The sequence below is a fragment of the Somniosus microcephalus genome, chromosome 32, assembly GCF_052327205.1.
Source record: "Somniosus microcephalus isolate GS21.2 chromosome 32, FLI_Smic_1.0, whole genome shotgun sequence".
NCBI classification, from domain to species: domain Eukaryota; kingdom Metazoa; phylum Chordata; class Chondrichthyes; order Squaliformes; family Somniosidae; genus Somniosus; species Somniosus microcephalus.
The window spans coordinates 12,107,910-12,120,214 of record NC_141018.1 but is presented as its reverse complement, the minus strand read 5'-3'; the positions used below and the strand labels follow the sequence as shown (position 1 = coordinate 12,120,214).

General features: G+C 48.4%; 1 protein-coding gene across 1 annotated transcript in view; it reads right to left on the bottom strand.

The window, feature by feature from the left end:
• Positions 1-10,670, bottom strand: part of LOC147097268 (nuclear receptor ROR-alpha A) — a 148,018-nt gene extending 137,348 nt beyond the window's left edge. Inside the window, exon 1 of the mRNA XM_085972082.1 lies at positions 10,512-10,670. Within this exon, the coding sequence (XP_085828208.1) occupies positions 10,512-10,542 (31 nt within the window). The 5' untranslated portion in view covers positions 10,543-10,670. The remainder of the gene's footprint in view (positions 1-10,511) is intronic.
• Between the last annotated feature and the right edge of the window lie 1,635 nt (positions 10,671-12,305).

Sequence of the window (12,305 nt, the reverse complement as noted above, 5' to 3'; positions counted from 1 at the left end):
CAAAAATTTTATTTTTTGAAAAAAATAATTAAAGTTTTTAATGGGGCTAAAAATAAACTTACCTTTCTTTAAAGTATTTTTAAATGATAAATCAGTGGAAATGTTTTAAAACTTTTTTTCAACTCTTATCCTGGTAAAAGTAGGCCTTATGCCTGCTTTAAAGGCGTAAGAATTGTAAGGGTTTTCTGCGGGCGGAGGGTCTCCAAAAAGCGGAACTCTCCCCCCGCAGAGGCCCTGCTCCAGGGCAGCCGGAGGATCTGTCAAGAGCTTTCTTGACAGATCGGAAATGCCGGTTTCCAGCGCATGTGCAGTGCACACCTAAAACCGGCATTTCCGTTGGCCCTATGGGCGAGTACACAGCGCGTACCCACCAATAAGGAACGGAATTTCTGCTCAATTACATTTGGTCCCCTCATCCAAATCATTGATGTAGATTGTGAACAGCTGAGGCCCAAGCACTGATCCTTGCGGTACCTCACTAGCCTGCCAACCCGAAAATGACCCGTTTATTCCTACTCTCTGTTTTCTGTCCGTTAACCAATCCTCAATCCATGCTAGTATATTACCCCCAATCCCATGAGCCCAATTTTGTTTAATAACCTCTTGTGTGGCACATTATCGAATGCCTTCTGAAAATCCAAATACACCACATCCACTAGTTCCCCCTTATCTATTCTGCTGGTTACAACCTCAAAAAACTCTAACAGATTTGTCAAACATGATTTCCCTTTCATAAATTTGCGTTGACTCTGCCCACTCCTATTATTATTTTCTAAGTGTCCTGTTACCATGTCCTTAATAATAGATTCTAGCATTTTCCCCACTACTGATGTCAGGCTAACTGGTCTGTAGTTCCCCGTTTTCTCTCTCCCTCCTTTCTTAAATAGTGGGGTTACAGTTGCTACCTTCCAATCCACGGGAACTGTTCCAAAATCTATGGAATTTTGGAAGATTACAACCAATGCATCCACCATCTCTATAGCCACCTCTTTCAAAACCATTAATACTCTGTTTTCTGGGCGATTTTTGCGTCTTCTTCCATGAAGACAGACACAAAGTATTTGTTTAATTTCTCCGCTATTTCCTTATTCCCCATTATAATTTATCCTGTCTCAGCCAGGGACCCACATTTACTTTTGCTAATCTCTTTGGCCGCGATATTTCGGCGCTCAGAGAGGCGGGTCAGAGGTTAAAGTGCTATTGATTGACGGCGGGTCCCGAACCCACCGTCAACCCACCTCCAAACAGCTTTCCTAAGTGTCGGGTCCCCGATTTGCAAATGGACCCGACACCTAGCGGCAGGAAACGGATTAAAGGCAATTACCTGCCTATTAATTAGGTACTAGTCAGTAGTGTTCAGCCTGTTTTTCAATTTTCCTGCTTCTGGGTCAGGTTTCCCAGCGTCCGGACACCACGCCAAGTATGTGTGGCATGTTGAGAGTCTGCTGTAATGTTTGTGAAAAGATGACAGCTGCAGAAGTGGTGTGAAGGATGCAATGTTGCACATGATGAGTTTCAGAGCAAAGAAAATGTTGGTTACTGCATTTTTAAAACATATACAGATTTCTTTAGCTTACAAGTTTTTAAATCCAACTGTATGTCCAGTGCCACCTCATTGGGAGAACCTCTCTCACCAGTGACAGATCACTTCTGTCATCTCACCTGCAGCTGCCATCTATTCCAGCATATGGAGGGAGTCATTGGAGAGCCTGGGTGCAAGAGTTCACCTTCGTGCAGTGATTGTCAGTGTTTTCAGCACCGCAATGCTGTCAAAACACTGAGAAATCAACTGTCAAAATAAAATTGTGCATGGTACCTTTAAGGAAACCGGCAGGTGACGCGTCATCAAATGATGTCATCAGACCTGCTTCCTGTTAATTGGCCACTTAACAAGGTCAATCAAGGGAAAATCACGTCTGTGGAGCGGAGTCCCAGCCCAGTTTAAGTGGAGCCCAGCCCAACGGAACAGCTCCCTCTTTCCCCAGTACTGGTGCCAGTGCCCCATGAACTAAAACCCCTTCTAACCACACCACTCTTTGAGCCATGCATTTAAACCTCTAATCTGTTTGTCCCTATGCCAATTTGCGTGTGGCTCAGGTAACAAACCAGAGATTATTACCTTTGAGGTTCTGCTTTTTAATTTGGATCCTAGCTCCTCAAACTCCCTCAGCAGAACCTCATTCCTAGTTCTACCTATGTCGTTGGTTCCTACATGGAGCACGACAACTGGTTCCTTCCCCTCTCACTCCAAGTTCTTCTCCAGCTGCGAGGAGATATCTTTAACCCTGGCATAGGGCAGGCAACACAACCTTCGGACCTCTCGGTCATGGCTGCAGAGAACAGTATCTAGCCCCGACTCTACTGTCCCCTACCACAACTACATTCCCTTTCACTCCCCCCACTTAAATGGTCTCCTGCACCATGGTACCATGGTCAGCTTGCTCATCCATCCTGCAGGCTCTTCCCTCATCCACACAGGCAACAAGAACCTCATACCTGTTAGGCACAGGGCAAAGGCTGAGGCTCCTCCAGCACTGCACCTGGGGTCCCCGTACCTGCTTGAGTTGCAGTCACACCCTCCGGTCCCTGACCACTAACCAGACCTGTAACACTACCTAACCTAAGGGGTGTGACTGCCTCCTGGATCGAAGTGTCCAGGTAACTCGCCCCCTCCCTGATGCCCCGCAATGTCTGCAACTCAGACTCCAGCTCAAAAACTCTGAGCTGAAGTTCCTCAAGATGCAGGCACATACTCCAAACGTGGTTGTCCGGGATCACAATGCTCTCCACAAACTCCCACATGCTGCAGTTGCGGCACACCGCCTGCACTGCCGTCCCTTTATGACCTAGTTTTATTTAAATAAATTTCATTAAATTTGTAATTTAGTAACTTAGTTTACAGTGTAGTTTCTTCACTACTTACTTGATCTAGATTAAGTTAAGGGTACTGAAATTAAATATCTACCTGTAACACAAAGCACTACAAGTAGTGTAGGCAAAAAGCAGCAACTCCTTCCCCCTTTTCTCCAAATTCCAACTCTTTCCAAATAAAACACTCTGTTCAGTCCACTCTGTTTAATCCTGCTCTGTGCAGACCGCTGCCACAATTATTGTCACAATTACTGACATGATTACTGGCACAATTACTACCAAGATTACCAACACGCTTATTGACATGATTATTGCTGTAATTACTGCCACAATTACGGTTATGATTACTGCCACAATTACTACCAAGATTACTGACACGCTTATTGCCGCAATTCCTGCCACAATTACTGACAATTCCTGCCACAATTACTGTCAGAACTAATGTCAGAATTACTGCCGCAATTACTGTCACACGTAATGCCACGATTACAGACATGATTCCTGCCACAATTACTGTTAGGATTACAGCCACAAAAACTGGCTCAATTACTGCCACATTTACTGACATGATAACGGTCACAATTATGGCACGATTACTGCTCCAATTACTGCCGTGATTACTGACACAATTACTGCCACACTGCCACAATTACTGTCACAATTACTGCCATGATACTTGCCAAAATTATTTGGAGTGTTAGCATGGCTCAGTCAGTAGCACCCTCAAATTGGAGTCGAAACTCCAGGGCAGTACTCAGGGAGTGCTGCACTGTCAGAGATGCCATCTTTCGGATGAGACGTCAAACTGAAGCCCCATCTGATCTCTCAGGTGGACATAAAGGTCCCATGGCACTATTTTGAAGAAGAGCAGGGGTCCCTGGTGTCCTGGCCAATATTTATCCCTTAATCAACATCACTAAAACAGATCATCTGGTCAGTAACACGTTGCTGTTTGTGGGAGCTTGCTGTGCACAAATTGGCTGCCACATTTCAACAGTGACTACACTTCAAAAAGTACTTCATTGGCTGTAAATTGCTTTGGGACATCTGGTGGTCGTGAAAGTCTTTTCTTTTATTCCTGGTAGGATTACTGCCATGAATGTTGTCACAATCACTGCCATGAATGTTGTCACAATCACTGCCATGGTTACTGGCACAATTACTGCCACTTGACATTCCATTGGGAGAAAACCATTTATTTTGTAAACTTTTGTGCCACATAATCTTTTGTGTGTGACAGTATTCCCCAATAGTAGAAGTGCTAGCAACCTCCATTTGTATCTGATTACTAGAGGCCTGAAACTCCCCGTCACCTCACACTGCATTTAGAAAGTTGATTTGATTCCTGACACTAACAGATCAGATTTTTAATTATGCTGGGGGAAAAAATTGTCCTCTTAGCACCTCCTGTTAGCGCTAGTAGATGACGCTAACGGGGTACTAGACCAGTATTGCCGGAGTGAGGCGAATCCAGTGCCGCACGCCAAATCTGGCTGTAGCGACGCCGGTAAGAGGTATTGTCAGGAACGTCAATGCGAGGTAGATCGTGACATCAGTGAGTGTGCAACGCTCACTGACCGACAATTTGCAAAATTGATTCTCGGCACTTACCTCACTGCCTGGAGTAAACACCGACAGGGAGAAGTGGCGTGCAGCTGTCAGGTTAGTGCAGTTTCAGTGTTTTTTTGTTAGTTTCACCCACTGCAACAGCTTCATTCAGTAATTTCAAGGTTCTTTTGTATCAGGAGTCTTCTGGTAACTAAAAAGTGGCTACATTTATTCTTCAAGGATTCAGACTGCTACACTTGGCAACATTAATGGGGGCTGTACTGGCACCACCTCGCCCTCCAGGATCTATGGCAGAGGGAGCGTAGGCAGCAAGAAATACGGGAACATCTGCACAGAGAGATGAGGAGGGACATCAGGGCTCTCACCGGGAGGCCTTACCCTCTGAGGGTATTCCAAGAGCACTTCTTCTACCTTCAACTAAGCGAGGAGCAGTGTATTAGATGGCTCCGCTTCACCAAGGAGGTGGTCACAAAGCTCTGCCACCTCCTCCAAACAGACCTCCAGCCTCTCACCAGGATGACTTAAACCCCAGATCCCCTTTGCTCACCACTTCCCCATCATTCCATCCCTCTCGTAGGCCATATCACAGCGCAAAGCTGAAATGAAAGACACCACAAAAGAATGGTAAGTGAAGTAATAAATTTATCAAAAAGTAGTGGACACATATTTACACCAAAAATATTCACTTTTCACCTTTGTGCAATCCCTTAGTGCCTGTCGTTACTGTGCCTTTGCCTACTCTAGTGCTCCTACAAAGTGTTGACACAGTGGCTGCAGCAGATCTGGTGGAAGGCTGCCGAGTGTCCGTGCGGGAGACTTCAGATGGCCTTGCAGGACGTCCTCAACCAGCTCTGGACCAGGAAGGCTCGGCTCTAGACTGCATCACCTCAGCATGGGCAGCAGCAGTCTGAACTGGCTGGATGACAGGCAGCGGCAAGGGCAATGGCGGAGTGGCAGTGGTGGGAGCAGGACAGCATCCTCACAGGGGACAGCAGGTTCCTGCTCCACTGACCCACTGTCACTCCCCCGAGGCAGCACCTCAGCATCCCTCGCAATCTGTTGGCGCACAGACTGCTGGCCTGCTGAGGCACCGTGAAAGCCCTGGTTGACGGTGGTAGACCCAGCCAAGATGGCAGCAGTCAGAGCTTGCGTGGCATCAAGCTGAGAGTAGTCCGAGATTGGATGCCACCAACTCCTTCACCCTCCTGTTGTGTGACACTTTGGCCTGCAAGAAAAAGGTGAGTGAGTGAATGTGGAGCAATGCGTTTCGATGATGTGCCTGCCATAGTTGAATAGCTGTCATTGTGTGCAAGGTGTGAGATGTGGGTGTGAGTGTTGGTAGGTAGAGATTGTTGGTGGATGAGTGCTGGAGGTGTGGTGCTTTGGGCAGTGTGTGAAGATTGTGGTACAGATGGTGGTATGTGGCATTTGTTGAAGCAGTCACTCACCTTGACCATCCGAGTGAGGTCGTTAAATTTCTTCCTGCACTGTGTGTGGGTCCTGGGGACCACAGTGCTGCCCGAGACGTGCTGTGCTACCTCCCTCCACATGGTGCGGAAGACTTGTGGTGAGGGCCTTCTGCCACTTGCCGGGTAGAGCATCGCCCTCGGTCTCTCAACAGTGAAAACCAATGCTTCATCAGAGAATCTGCAGGCTCTCTCCCTGGGCCGTGTACCTGCCATGAGCACACCTGGTTCAGTCCTCCGGATCCTTCTCCTTGTTCGGCTTCTGCTTTCTGAGGTAGCAGCACAGCCAGCAATGCTGAGAATGAGGTGCTGCAGCATCAATGAACCTCCCCTTTAAGTAGTGAAAAAAGCCTGTGGCAATGATGAGTTGCGATTAGACTGCACCCGATATTGGTCCACCCTTTAAGTGCAACGCCAATGAGCTTGGGTTTCAAGACTTGATTTAGGACTCCAATCATTTTACTCAGCAGTGAGCACGAATTTTCCATGCAGTCTAAAGTATTTGCACCTGGCGTTAATTCTCTAACTTTTCTACTGACACCGCCTATTCCTTGGCTATAATGAATTTCTAGCCCTCGGTTTGTCTTTGAAATTACTGTTAATCCTTCTGTGATTACTGTCTAATGGACAGACAGCTTTGACAGGATTTGCTCCTCTCTGAAGGAGCCTGCACTCGATTCATACAGTACAATCCCAGTCTCCAATTCTACAAACCAAACCAATAGATATTCGGCCAATTTAGATTAAATTCAAAAATCAAAGCCTGTAGTACACCAACTTCCCTATTGAAGCACCCCCCTCTGGTACCCTAACACCCCTATCGAAGCCCATCACTTTCGCACACCAACTCCCCCATCAAAGCCCATCCCTCTAGTATCCCAACTCCCCCATCAAAGCCCATCCCTCTAGTATCCCAACTCCCCCATCAAAGCCCATCCCTCTAGTACCTTAACACCCCCATCAAAGCCCATCCCTCTAGTATCCTAACTCTCCCATCAAAGCCCATCCCTCTAGTATCCCAACTCCCCCATCAAAGCCCATCCCTCTAGTACCCTAACTCCCCCATCAAAGCCCATCCCTCTAGTATCCTAACTCTCCCATCAAAGCCCATCCCTCCAGTACCTTAACTCCCCCATCAAAGCCCATCCCTCTAGTACCCTAACTCTCCCATCAAAGCCCATCCCTCTAGTATCCCAACTCCCCCATCAAAGCCCATCCCTCTAGTATCCCAACTCTCCCATCAAAGCCCATCACTCTAGTATCCCAGCTCCCCCATCAAAGCCCATCCCCCTGTACCCTAACTCTCCCATCAAAGCCCATCCCTCTAGTAGCCTAACTCTCCCATCAAAGCCCATCCCTCTAGTACCCTAACTCCCCCATCAAAGCCCATCCCTCCAGTACCCTAACTCCCCCATCAAAGCCCATCCCTCTAGTACCCTAACTCTCCCATCAAAGCCCATCCCTCTAGTATCCTAACTCCCCCATCAAAGCCCATCCCTCTAGTACCCTAACTCTCCCATCAAAGCCCATCCCTCTAGTATCCTAACTCCATCAAAGCCCATCCCTCTAGTACCCTAACTCCCCCATCAAAGCCCATCCCTCTAGTACCCTAACTCCCCCATCGAAGCCCATCCCTCTAGTACCCTAACTCTCCCATCAAAGCCCATCCCTCTAGTACCCTAACTCCCCAAGGAGGAGGATGGAGGGGTGCGTCGCAATGTCCCCCATGAGCTGCACTGCCTCCTGCGCGGTCCACCTCCCCCATGCGCAGCCCATTCAAATTTTTGCGAATGCGTGGTATCTACAATATAAAAGCCAGTGAGCGGCCTGCGTGGGGACCTCTCAGACCACCGCATGGCCGGGCGCGCGTCTGCACCTTAGCGGAAACTTTGGGAGGGAGTTGGGGAAGGGAAGGGAGAGTGGGTGTGGGTGGGAGAGCGAGAGTGTGGGAGGGGGAAGGGGTGGGAGGGAGTGGGAGGGGGAAGGGGTGGGAGGGGGAAGGGGTGGGAGGGGGAAGGGGTGGGAGGGAGTGGGAGGGGGAAGGGGTGGGAGGGAGTGGGAGGGGGAAGGGGTGGGAGGGAGTGCGAGGGAGAGTGGGAGTGAGGGGGAGGGAGGGAAGGGAGGGGGGAGTGATAGGGGAGGGAGGGAGGACCTCCTTTACTAACAGTAACAAAATCTGAAAGCTGTTTATAAAGAACAGGTTTACAATTTTGCTGCACCTAATTCAAAGGGAAAAGCTCCCGCTCCCTCCCCCCATTGTGTAACTCACTGAGCCTCCAATAACAACTAATTGAACAGCTCAATATTTAAACCAAATTACTAAAACGCTTGGTATCTCTTTCCTGTGGACATTGAGTCGCTGCACAACCCCAATACAACAACAACTTGCATTTATAAAGCACCTTTAACATAGAAAACCATCCGAAAGCGCACCACAGAGTTGTAAAGCTGAGCCAAACAGGCTACTAAGGGTGGCCAAAACCTTTGTCAAAGTGGAGTTTAAGGGGGGTCTTAAAGGAGGAGAGGCTGGTGGTGACGTGGAGAGGTTTAGGGAGTGAATTCCAGGGCGCGGAGTTTAGCCAGCTGAAGCCATGTCTGCCAATGGTGGGTTGAGTCATGGAGAGTATTATAGTGCTGAAGGAGGTTACAGAGATGGGGAGGAGTGAGGCCATTGACAGATTTAATTACAAGAATAAGAATTTTGAATTGATTGGGGGACTGGGAGCCAATGTATGTCAGCGAGGAGAGGGCGATGGGGTCTTGGTGCGGGATAGGATAAGGGCAGCAGAATCTTTGATGAAGTGAAGTTTATGAAGAGTGGAGGACGGTCGTGATGGAGGCCTCGGGATGGGGGAGGGCTATATGTACAGCTTTTATTACCCTTGGTGTGTGGGGAGGGCGGTCTATGCCTGTTTGCCTGGGGCATTGAGAATTTGAGGTTGCATTTGTTTATCGACTAATATAACAAATACTCCAAAGGCATAACTGCCCTCCAGTGAAACCAAAGTATCAGTGGGAAACTCCCCACCCTCTCATGAGAGGTCAGAGGTTTAACCCCCCAAGCCTCAGAGGAGTCACACGGGCCCCTCACACACAAGTCCTGGTCCATTACAATATCTGATGCCTTGATCAGAAGAGGGGTTTTGAGAGACTGCACTCTAATGCCCCTCCTGACAGGAGCCCAGATCAGAGACTAGGCCACAGAGATCAGCGCAACTGGATCTGTGGTGTTCCTGACATCGTCACCATTCACTGATTTACATTCCCGTCAAGTGAGACTGTGTTAACAAAATGCAGCCAGTAATATAAGAAAGATTTGCATTTCTATAGGGCCTTTCACAACCACCGGACGTCTCAAAGCGCTTTACAGCCAATGAAGTACTTTTGAAGTGGAGTCACTGTTGTAATGTGGGAAATGCAGCAGCCAATTTACGCACAGCAAGCTCCAACTAACAGCAATGTGATAATGTCCAGAACATCTGTTTTGGTTATGTTGATTGAGGGATAAATATTGGCCTAGGACACCAGGGATAACTCCCCTGCTCTTCTTCGAATAGTGCCTTGGGATCTTTCACATCTACCCGAGGGGGCAGATAGGGCCTCGGTTTAATGTCTCATCCGAAAGACGGCACCTCCGACAGTGCAGCACTCCACTGGAGTGTCAGCCTAGCTTTATGTGCTCAAGGCCCTGGCGTGGGACTTGAACCCACAACCTTCTGACTCAAAGGCAAGTGTGCTACCCACTGAGCCACAGCTGACAGCTGTGCATCCCCCTCGTCCTCACCATCAAAAAAATCCGATCCAGACCCATCTGGGTTTCGACAGTTCAGAGTTCAAAAGCTGAATTTGTGAAAATACTGACCGTTTACATCGAAGAGAACAAAGTGTACAAACTTCTTTCTCTCTCTGTTTTAAATATAAAAGCCCAAAATATTCCAAACCACTTTCTGCCTGTGTATAAAACAGGAAAACAATGCTGTTTCTGGCTGTGCTGGTGTGTGGGAGCACCTACCCGCAAATCCTGTCTTTTGCTGTTACACATCTGACAGAGGCAAGAGCCAAAAGCACTCCATCAATCTCTTTTACCTTCTTGGACTACAAAGTGACAGCAAATACTTGCAGGATTAAAAGCCTCGGTCTAACGCTCTTTCAGCTCCCTGATTTGGACAGCATTACCATCTCTGTGTTACTGCACCAACAGAAACGCCAGTGATCCCAGCAGGCTGATGATATCACACAGCAACTTCACACACTACTCCACGTACTGGAAGAAACAGTGAGCTAACCCTGGGAAGGCTGACAGCTCCTTCAAGCATGCTCATTCTAGGAACCACTCGCTGCTCACTGCAGTCTGCTCAGGAACCCCAGCACCTCGAAAGCTCGCAAATTGCTGACATTCCTTCCCTCCAAACGCCTCTTGTGGGTACCTTGAAATAAAACTGAATTCCTCTTCACCCTGTAATGCAGCTCGACAGGAACTGAGCCCAGCAGGACTCAAAGAGGCAAGTCGTCAATCTGAGGATGAACCATCTTTAATCAGGCTGCTTCAAACCGACACTTTATTAATTGTCACTGAACAGCAGCGTTTGAACAATTTCTACATACCTTTCATTGCTGAGCATAAAAAATACATCATTTGATGGGTGCCCGCTCCAGGATTTAGCTCATGCCCGAGCCTCCCTTTGCCTTTTTAGCAGCTGTGGTCTGCAGCATTGCCCAACAACACAGCCATCTGAAAATCCACGTGATCCAGTCACATACCCAGTAATCGGTGGACTCTCCGCCCACTGCTGCTGATTGGCAGGTGGAGAGGCTCGTTCAGCCAAGCACTCTGTCTCCCAGCCACTCGGCTGCTCCCTGCAGTCTAACACAGCGAGCAGGTATGCAGCAAGATACACCTCTCTCTCGCTTTGTCACAGGATAGCCACTCGGAAACAGCCATCCCACTTCATCTCTCCTTTCATTCATCTCGGCAGTTATTTCGTTTTGAAACAGCAGCAGGAATTCGAAATTAACTCTTTATTTGTAAGAGAGACTGAAGCTTATCCTGCCCCCTGTTAGCAGGAGAAATTATTCCATTTCCTGCTTGCTGTAAATGCTGGGCAACATTTGCTGTTGATTTTTTATTTGCACCAACTTCATTCTTTTATTGATACTTCCAGCTGCACTGATTGGGTTGAATTAATGGCCATCGACTTCCTGGTCAGTCTTTCACTTGCTAACATTACTGTCTCCAATATCTATCAACAGGACCAGCCGAGCTCCTTGACTAAACATGGAGTTCACACAAAGCTTCATTTATACTGAACACGACCAACACTCACTGTGATCCTGGTGTATTCACACTGAGCACGACCAACACTCACTGTGCTCCTGGTGTGTTCACACTGAGCACGACCAACACTCACTGTGCTCCTGGTGTATTCACACTGAGCACGACCAACACTCACTGTGCTCCTGGTGTATTCACACTGAGCACGACCAACACTCACTGTGCTCCTGGTGTATTCACACTGAGCACGACCAACCCTCACTGTGCTCCTGGTGTATTCACACAGGACACGACCAACACTCACTGTGCTCCTGGTGTATTCACACTGAGCACGACCAACACTCACTGTGCTCCTGGTGTGTTCACACTGGACACGACCAACACTCACTGTGCTCCTGGTGTATTCACACTGAGCACGACCAACACTCACTGTGCTCCTGGTGCATTCACACTGGACACGACCAACACTCACTGTGCTCCTGGTGTATTCACACTGAGCACGACCAACACTCACTGTGCTCCTGGTGTATTCACACTGAGCACGACCAACACTCACTGTGCTCCTGGTGTATTCACACTGTGCACCACCAACACTCACTGTGCTCCTGGTGTATTCACACTGAGCACGACCAACCCTCACTGTGCTCCTGGTGTATGCACACTGAGCACGGCCAACACTCACTGTGCTCCTGGTGTATTCACACACTGAGCACGACCAACACTCACTGTGCTCCTGGTGTATTCACACTGAACACGACCAACACTCACTGTGCTCCTGGTGTATTCACACTGGACACGATCAACACTCACTGTGCTCCTGGTGTATTCACACTGAGCACCACCAACACTCACTGTACTCCTGGTGTATTCACACTGAGCACGACCAACCCTCACTGTGCTCCTGGTGTATTCACACTGAGCACGACCAACACTCGCTGTGCTCCTGGTGTATTCACACACTGGACACGACCAACACTCACTGTGCTCCTGGTGTATTCACACTGAGCACGACCAACACTCACTGTGCTCCTGGTGTATTCACACTGAGCACGACCAACACTCACTGTGCTCCTGGTGTATTCACACACTGAGCACGACCAACACTCACTGTGCTCCTGGTGTATTCA